Source organism: Euwallacea fornicatus, chromosome 5 (assembly GCF_040115645.1).
Source record: "Euwallacea fornicatus isolate EFF26 chromosome 5, ASM4011564v1, whole genome shotgun sequence".
In the NCBI taxonomy this organism is placed as follows: domain Eukaryota; kingdom Metazoa; phylum Arthropoda; class Insecta; order Coleoptera; family Curculionidae; genus Euwallacea; species Euwallacea fornicatus.
Genome location: NC_089545.1, coordinates 4,655,997 through 4,666,089, shown reverse-complemented (window position 1 = coordinate 4,666,089; position 10,093 = coordinate 4,655,997). Strand labels below are relative to the sequence as shown.

The window sequence follows — 10,093 nt, the reverse complement described above, 5'->3', positions numbered from 1 at the left end:
TAAACAAAATAGTCCACTGAATTTGTATCGGTTTATAAAATCAATTGAGGCATTTTACAGAAATCCAGCTCTAAAGTTAACCTTAAAATACATTTGTAACATTTTAGTTGTTGTTTCATTTCTACTAGAAGAAAAACGTGATTAGAAAAGCATTACAAAGAAAAAGTATCTCGAAAAAATAGTGTTTCAACTAAATATTTGGTTGATAATATACTTATTAGTACATCAGCATAATAAAATTACATAAACAGTTGTTTTGTCCCAAATGTAATTATTTTATGCCAAAAAATGAATTGCTTCTTGTATCCACGCTGACATTTCCATTGGTGCATTTAAAAGCAGATCTTCTATAAAAGAACTTTGTAGACCCTATAAAAACAAAGTAAAAACATGAACCTACCCGCTAAATTTTGTGTTTCCCGCATATGATAAGCAGTGCACATATGTTATATACATTAAAGTATCTGAAAATGATCGAAATGTAATAAATGTATTCAGGGTGTCCCAGGACTTTATAAATTGTCTGATTTATAAAAAAAGTTTTTCTAAGTGTGCTCAAGGAAAATCCCGCACTAACGGGTTTTTCGAGGAGCGGACCGGGTGTCTCAAGAAGATTTCACGAGGTACGAAAAAAGGAGAGTGCTAATATATCTCAAATTTATAAAATTATCGCATTGCTCTAAAATGGTGCTGAATTTGGAGCTACAAAAGAGAGGTAAAAAAATTTGAACAAATACAAACATGAAATTTGATAACACTGTTTTCGAACGTTACATGATTCGTTATTAACTTTAGCAAGTTTTGTGTCCTATAACCGAGCTTCTAGCACTATGCGTGTAGGAAATAGCAATATTAAACCATGGGAGTTGGACCACCCCGCGTTAATCCCAAGTATAGTAACTAGTGGGACAAATACGTCTCAACCTACTTTTTCGATGATAGGACAATAGAGCCACCATTGCCAAGTAGTTCGCCTATAAATACAACTGGAAGAAGCTTAAACCAAATTTTCAGAAAAGATTAAAAAGCAGTAGTTAAAAATCGGAGTAGGGTACCTTAAATGGAACAAATGTAAGGCACATGGAATAATGCAACAAAGTATAGATGGGGTTCGGTTTAAAATAAAATAGTTGAGTGCTAATGTGCTTGTTTTGAACCATCCCATATGTTTAAACCACCTTTGGCCTACACGTTTGCCAACCTTTGCACTCAAACCATTCTTCTATTTCTGCAAGGTTTTGAGATAATTGCTGTTAAGTAAAATCTGGGCCACCCTGTACCTATATCAAATGTTAACATCTGCGAGGGTATGAGAGAAATAATGATACAATCACTTAACGTATTTTACAATGTTGCGAATTTGTGAATCTTAATATAACGTTACTGATGAATATTCAGGGTTTATGCTCATGTCTTTTTAAACTTTTCGTTTTTACCTCTAGATGAATTTTTATGGTTTTCAAATCGATTTTTTCAACTTAACTAGGAATGAAATTTTGAAGAATTACGACTCAGTTACACTTACCAGTAAACATTGACATTCTTCGGCCGGAAATGTAAATTCTTGATTGACTATGTCATAGATTAAGTAATTAATCATAAACAGAAAAATTGGGTTGAACATGCATTTACTAGAACAATCTTGTTCGTAATTATTCCACATTGCCAAAAAGCGATTGGCTTGGGTTAGAAGGGCCTCTATGACTGGATCTAATTCCTCGTTATTAAATATACCGGTGAGGGACATCTAGGAATTTAATTATATTATAAGAAGATTTCGAGGCGAGTATTTATCATAAATTTAGGGCAAAGTGTTGTTTGAAAGTTTATTTATCTAATAATCTGAATTGGACAAATATTTTGTAAACGTAGTTTATTTAAAACGAATGTAGGTAATGTTTAATGTAAAGCATGTAAATCACTAATGGTTACACTTATAGATTATTAGTTGGTATTTGCGCAAATTAAGTTTTATTTATTGGCATTAAGTGTATGTACAGAGCCTTAAAACTTTGCGCGTCACTTATTGTGTGGAAAAAGAGAGAATAAAATCGAAATTTTCATTACGGGGTTTCAAATCAATACCACTAAAGTCGATTTTGAGGGTAAAAAAAACTGTTTTCTTTCTTTTTGAAAATAGCAAATATGGCGTTATGAATAGGTTTTTTTTTCATCACAAATACGCTTTTTGTTCAATCATTGAAGAGCTATTTTTTTAATTAGCTGTGGTTAAGAAAATTCTCATTTATGGTATCAACTTATTCATGATATTCCGTCTGTCATTTTAAAAAGTAAAAAAATAAATTGTTTTTGTTCTTAATCCTTGGTGGTTCTTTGAGACTACGCGATAAAATTTTCAATTTTCTTTCGTTTGTACAAAACGTGAGAGGTAAAGTTTAAAACACCCTATACATCATATAAGTATCTACAATTGTCCCGCATGATTGTTACTACTATATTTTGATTAGGGATTTAATAATTATTAATAATAATCTCTTTTTACCAACAGTAGATAAATTAAGATTCGCCATATTATCAGGAAATAACTCATTTAAAGATAAAAACGCATATTATACCGGTTTGCCGAGAAGGTATATTCTATTCCAAATTGCTTAATAAGATTTTTAAGCAAAATCATTTTTTTTGTCAGTATTAGACAAATATGCAGTATGGAACATTGAATTACACACGGAAAAACTCATGACCTACTAAGAAAATTGAAAAATACGGGATTTCTTATTTTCCATTTTTAAAATGGAAAGCTGTGTATTACCTGAATGGGTCCTTTAGGTCTCTTCAAATTAAATCTAAGATAATGAACAGAAAATAAAACTTACCGGTTGGTGTTGAAATAAAACTGATATGTTAAAGTCTAGAACTATATCCCCTTCTGCCCCCAGTAACCAACAAAATGTTGTATTAACGTCTGTTACCTCGCCCCTGAAGGAAAAAATTTAAATATACAAGATTTCAAGTCGTATCATTTTATTTTTCGTGAGTGATTTTTCTTGATTAATCGTGTCAAAAGAAACTATTTAAAAACCAAACACTAGTAAAGGTTGCAAAACAAGAGACATATATTTTTTTTAAATGTCAGTTCATATTTTTGTCATTTTATTTCTCCATGTATCCACGATTTGTTTATCAGATAATTTTTTAAAAGAAAGATGCTCCCAAAAATTGGGGAAATTTCGGTGAAAAACGCTCTAATCTTATCGCACTAATGGTTTACTTTCTGATATTGTCAGTTAGTTATTTTTGGGCTTTTATTCCATGATTTTGCTCCACCAGACGAAATAAATTCATAATAGGAATGCGAGCTTTAATTTTGTCACAACATAAGCAACAGTTTTTAATGAAATAGTGTATGTGCATTTGAGAAATCGCTTAATCGAGTCATACAGCAGATTTTTTTGCTATAAATGATACTAAAATTTGATTAATTTCCATGTGCAAAAAAATTTACACACTAGGTTTTTTGTAACATAAATGTGACACTTTATTTTAAATTAAAGTTTTTCTAGTTCTACACAGCAAAACAAAGTTAATCAACATCAGACAATAAATACAAATTTTATGGTGGTGTATGGTTACCCTGTATGTGGCCGAAATTTGGCCATATGTAGACCGGTATAAAAATCCAATATGGCGTTAAAAAAAAAAGTTGACAGTCAGTGTGAAAACTCTAGAAGGCAGAGGAGAAATATGGTGGTGCCATGCGCAGCACCTTCACAAAAATGTCAACAATCCAAGTTTCATCAAAATGGGATTGATAAACCGAGGCCAACTAGTGGATTGGTACCTACTTACTCGTTTTAAATAGTTCGAACCATTGAATATACATAAATATGAGGGTTCAAGGGCGTGTTCACTTAATCTGTCCTTTATTTAAGACCTCATTACAAATCCATTTGTTACGTCATCAATTGACATTTTCATAACCGATAATCACCCTGCTTTGAAGCTGAGTTATACTTGATTATGTTTTCTGCGTGTGTTTATCGTTTGCAATTGATTGAAACTAAAGAAAAGTGACATTTTAGACTAATGGGATAATTAGGCGAAATTAATTACATATTTGTTATTTAGAAGTTTATAACTTCGATCAGAATCTGTATTTAAGCACTGCGGCTAAATTTTTATCTAGATGGTCATAGCATTTGTGCATAGTAGAGGCTTTTCTTACGTATACATTGAGGGCCAAAAGTGCAGCAAAAATTCGTTAAAAATTTAAGGAAATATTTGTCATGAAAATGCCAGAAGACGTCAAATATTGTTTTTAGTGGTGCATTTTTTGACGTAACAAAAATGTATACAGGGCCACCAATATAGTAGATAAAAGCATTTTTTAATGTTTTTCTTACGAAACCCATGTATATTATGGTATTTTTGACTTCTTTGAAATATTCTGAATATATTTCAGAGAACACACTCCTGACTGAATTCAACAGTTTTCGAAAAAAATTACAAAAAATAGAAATGACGATAACACTATTAATACTTAAAAAATAACAATACAAAGTACTACAATCTAATGTATTAAATACTTGAACTGTGCCCCATTGATTTACTGAAGGCGGGCAAGTTGCAATTCAAATTCCCCAAGAATCATTCTTATCATTTCAGGAGATGCTTGCAGAGCTTCTTGAGTAATTTTATTTTTTAACATTTCTTTATTGATGGGTTTATTTAAATACAGTGTACGTTTCAGATAACCCCACAAAAATATTCATATAGGTAAGGTCAGGCAATTTAGCAGGCCAATCTGATTGCCCTTTTATTAGAAAAAAAAATTAAAAAGTATATTTATCTACTTTATATGATTAACCTTATATACATGTCTGTTACATCAAGAAATATGCAATGAAAAATTATATTTGACGAGTTGCAGCATTCTGATGAAAAATATTTCCTGAACTTTTTAATGAATTCATGGGGGATTTTTGGTGTTCTATCCATAGACATTGTTACACTATTGAAACAATCGATAATCCTACAGTATTTCGATGAAAAGTGACGTTAATTTATCCACTAGAGTTCGTATTCATTCATAGAATGTTATAGTCAATATTATTATGCTTGTCGAATTATCACCTACCTGTAGGATCCACTCCCGTAAATCGGAATATTTGTCACTCCAAAATCGGCTATATAATCGAAAGTCAATTTAAGTTGAGCCATTGGTAAATCATTAAGGCAAATATCAAAATTTCCAGTACTGGCGTCCGATAGTATATGGATATTATTATTTCCCAGAAAACTCTTATCAATTGTTGCTGAAATTGTTGCATAGTTTATGTTAAGATACCCACTAAAACAAGAGTTTCAATAAATAAATATATTCTTTACACTATTGGTGGGCCTATGTTAACTAACATGAACAAAAAATGCTAGAACAATCTGGGTTTTGTCATGATGTATAATGTAAAAAGTAGGTATAGGCGAATTTCATTTGCCTGATTTCTCATCCGCTATCAAAGAATTACGTTCCTAGGCATTTCATTAATTGGATCACTCTGTACATTATGATTAGTACTTTTTTAGGATTCTGAACAAATTTAGAATAATATTCTAATTTCGTTTATTTTTGAAATTTTGATAACTGAAGCTTTAAAAACGTAAAATTTGTTAACTTACTAGAGACCCAATTACATATCGGCATTTAATGTATAGACGGTTACAAAACTACTAATTTTCTCGACGGAGATAATTAGTCTGGTACTATCACATTACACTGAATAATATATGGAGTTAGACATCATTGCTTCATGGAGGATGCAATTTTTTGCATAATACATAATGAAAAAACCATGATTATTTTCCGTCTCACGGGGCTTTGAACCATTCTGGTATGTATTCAACCCTGCATTAATTTACTATTTTCTTTATAGATGATCAGTTGAAAAATATGGATAAATAAAAGATATATACAGCTATACTTACACCATGTCATTATATGGAGTAAAATTGAATGATCTGGTGTTCCATAGTTCGTATGTTCCAATGAACGACAAGTGGCCAATTATGTCTGAGATGGATGTAAAGATCTGTATGACTGCAAGCACAATAACTATTCGTGAGATTGCTTATATTTAATATCAGGCGATCTAATACATCACAACGAATAATCTAATTTGATTAGAATAAAATTGTCAGTCTGCCATAACTGTGAAAGAAATCTACACATCGTTAAAATTACTTATTTTATTTAATTTCACCACTTACTCCTTAGAGTGAACAATTATTGCATTTGCAATTGCAATACAAAATCTGCAACAATTGATCGTAACAACTAACCTGATAACTGCAACATGTTCGGGATTCAAATAATGCAGGCAGTAAGGATGCAACAGATTTATCGTCAGAATCTACTTAGCACTACCTATATTAAAAATCGAGGAGAAACACCCAAATCTTCATTTATCCTATAATTCTCTGAATGAGATTGTATTGGAGATGTATTTGGTTTATCAGTGATTCTTCATATGGTTGGGACGTTTTAATCAATATAATCGTTTAATCCTAGGATTGCTTATCAAAAATGTATAAATCACAATAATAGCCAGTATTCTATAATGAGCACAAGATCCTTTAGAAGATGATGATATAGGCCACTTTTGCAAAAAATCATATAAATAAAGGACTGATTTTCAATAGTTTTAATAAATACACTGACTTTCAAAAAAACCGTAATACCAAAAAGAACACATTGTATGTATTTGAAATTTTGGTATGATTTTAGACTTGTAAAGAGAAAAAAATGATAAAAATTTCAAGTTCGTATTTTAATGCGATATGAAGTTTTTCTTTACTTTTTTATCTGTGACGATCGTTCTTTTTGTAAATTTTTTTACAGGCGGATAGCGATAAAGGTATTATTGTTAGTACCATATTAAACGTGTGGTAGTGCAAAATGCTTCGTGTACGCCAAAATGCAGTTTATCGGCAGTTAACTCCCTTTGAAAGGGGAAGAATGGTTGGTATGCATGAGGCAGGTTTACCTTTCCGCGAAATTGCACGTAGATTGGATCGAAACGCATCAACAGTGCTAAGAGCTTGGAGAGATTGGTCTAATGAAGGGTCAGTAAATCGTCATCGTGGTAGTGGCCGTCCAAGAATGACGAACCAACGCGAAGACCGGCGACTTCGTCGTTCAGCGACAGGCGCCCCGTTTGAAACAATTCCGTCTCTTGGTGCTACCTGGGTAGCCACCCTAAATCGAAGGGTCCCCCTTAGTACGATGTATCGCAGAATTCGAAGTTTTGGACTAAATTCATATCGTCCTATGCGTCAGCTTCCATTATCACGAAACCACAGGGTGGCCCGACTGGAGTGGTGTCGTCTGAGAGTGCAATGGGTGGATAAGTGGAGAAGAATCGTGTTCAGTGATGAGAGCCGATTTTGTTTATGGCGATCTGATGAACGGTTACGTGTTAGAAGGCGCAGAGGAAAGCGATTAAATTTGGACTTTTTGGAAAGGCGTCATTCTGGTTTAACACCAGGTGTCATGGTTTGAGGTGCCATCCAGTATGGTAGTCGATCTCCTCTTGTTTTTATTTATGATAGATTAAATGCTCAGAGGTACATTAATAGTGTCTTAGAACCGGTTCTTGTACCACACATGCACGACCATCTTGGAAGCACATTTCAACAGGATAATTCGCGACCACATGTAGCCAACGATACTTTGAGGTACTTGGAAGCTGAAAATTTGGATACTTTGCCTTGGCCAGCTCGGTCTCCAGATTTGTCCCCAATAGAGCATGTATGGGATATAATGGGTCGGAGACTTCAACGTTTACCTCGCCCTCCAGAGACCACAGATGAACTCCGCGAGCAGGTGCGGATTGCCTGGAATACAATACCACAGGAAGATATTGACAATTTAATTTTAAGCATGCCACGTCGCTTACAGGAACGAATTAATTTAAGAGGAGATACCACCCATTATTAAATTATTATTAAATTTTTTCACTTATTCACAATAATTTTCTTTTGATATTTTGATCGTTTTTATCTATTACCCGACCCAACGTAATGCCAGAATTTCAAATGTGTACGATGTGTTCTTCTTGGTGTTGCGTTTTTTTTGAAAGTCAGTGTATTTACTCTTTTTTCTTTGTTTTTCATGATGATGATGCATTGCTGCATTTTTACTACAATTGCCAGTCTCCAATTCATTAGAGAAAAAAAGCAGCGTTTACGCCGTGCTTTTGTTGTATGTCAGTTAAATTAGAAGGATTTGAAACCATTAAATAGTACTTTTTTATAATAAAAACATCTCCGAAGTAATCATTTTAGAGCAAAAAATTCAGGTAATATTTTTTTTGGTTAGAAGAACCACTACTTAATTTTATGAATGCACGAAATACAAGAAAGTGAATTGTCTCGTTTGTTTACTTAATTCTATTTTAGTGGTGTTTAATAGAAAATGTTCTGTGAAAAAATGTTTTACGATGTTCACCAACAAGAAATATGCTAATGCGGTCTTTATTTATAGATTTTTACAGCTGCGTTTGAAGCTGCCGATTTCTTACCCTAAAAGACAATTCATTGCATGTGTTTCTCTTTAATTTAGCCGAGTTGTTCACTTGAAATTTACTAACATACATATGCATACGTATACCCAAGAAAAACATGAGCAGCACATTGAAAGAAAGAGATATTGATGATTTCAAACACATCTAACTTAGTTATCAGCCAACAAGATAGAGCTACGTAAGTGCTGCCCAATAGTTGATTTTATGCTCTTTCACATGCTGTACCCAAATTTTTATTATGCGGTAATGCAGAGTACAAATTTTAATAATTACCTAATAATGTGACTAAAAATCTAGAGAGAAATAATAATTTAATCTCTTTTTTATACTGTTGAAAATCGGGCCTATATTTACATATATGACTAGTTTGGTCACAAATGTGCTGTATAATCATCTAACGTATTCTTCTCTCGTCTGTGGAAATAATATAGAGGTTGTTCCAGAAACTATGGTTTAAACTAGTGCTAGAGGGTAAACAATAGAGTGATTCAACTACATTTTTTCTTACTCTGGCTTAGCAAATAGGACATTAAGTCTGCGTCATATATCAAAGAAACACCCTGGGTATGAGCCAACGCATGACGCATCTCTGCCGGCAAAATGTCACCAAAGGATACTAATATATGAGGGCTTCCGGAATGCTGACTATTGTTTGCTTCATCTAGTCCGTCTAAATCGTTGGGTTCAATACTAATATCTACTTATGTTACCTACTTATTAGATATAACAAACGCATTAACCCTAAGTCTGAAGACATCAAAGCATATACGGGGTGTTGGAAAAAGTGCTACGTATTTTCGGTACCTTTGTAGAATTTTTAACTCGTAGACATTAACAGAAAATTAATTAATTAAATAAAAATTCTGTCAGTGTCTATCACTGTAGCAGCGATTGCTGCTTAATTATGAAATACCTGATTTTTGGTATACTACTGTGATCAAAAAATAAGGTGAATTTATTTGTAAAATAAAAAATCTTTAATTGTTCTTCCAAATAAATTTCATCGCCTTCAAAGTACTTTCTGTCCGACACAATGCACTTACGCTATAGTTTTTTCCAATCATCGAAACAGTCAAAAAAGTCTTTTTCCGGGATGGCCTTCAAATTTTTTTTTAATTCGAATTTTACCCCCTCAATTAAGTCGGAACGGTGTCCCCGGAGCGGTCTTTTGGGTTTGTTGAACAGCCAGAAGTCAAACGGTGTTAGATCAGTCGAATATGGTGGAACGATATGAGTCAAGTTTTTGGTAAAATATTCTCGAAGAATCGATACAGTGTAGGACGGCGCATTATCGTGGTGCAAAAACCATTAATTGTCTGCCCATAATTTTGGTCTTTTGAGGTGAATCTAAACTCTTCTATTCTTCACGCAAACCACGCATATCGGTCAAGTAATATTCCTTGTTAACAGTTTAGACAGACGAAAGAAATTCATAATGCACAACACCGTGATTATCAAAGAAAATCGTTAGCATAACCTTGTTTTTGGAGCGATTTTGGAGTGATTTTGGAGCGTTTTTTTCGGTCTCGATTCACCTTTTGCACGATATTCGC

The 10,093-nt window shown here is 33.1% G+C and overlaps 1 protein-coding gene across 2 annotated transcripts; it reads right to left on the bottom strand.

Annotated features, from left to right (window-relative positions):
- LOC136339257 (uncharacterized) lies at window positions 1-6,484 on the bottom strand. Of its 2 annotated transcripts, XR_010732110.1 has the most exons (7): window positions 6,298-6,484; window positions 5,944-6,055; window positions 5,099-5,311; window positions 2,838-2,940; window positions 1,526-1,747; window positions 401-464; window positions 1-347 (listed from the first exon to the last, which is right to left on the bottom strand). XR_010732110.1 is itself a non-coding variant. In XM_066282359.1 (6 exons), exons 1-6 carry the CDS (start codon window positions 6,311-6,313, stop codon window positions 277-279), a joined length of 759 nt encoding a protein of 252 aa, XP_066138456.1. In that variant the 5' UTR covers window positions 6,314-6,481; the 3' UTR covers window positions 2-276. The 2 variants fall into 2 exon arrangements, 1 of the variants encoding a protein (XP_066138456.1); XM_066282359.1 differs by lacking the exon at window positions 401-464 and having other exon boundaries at window positions 2-369; window positions 6,298-6,481.
- Window positions 6,485-10,093: the final 3,609 nt, after the last annotated feature.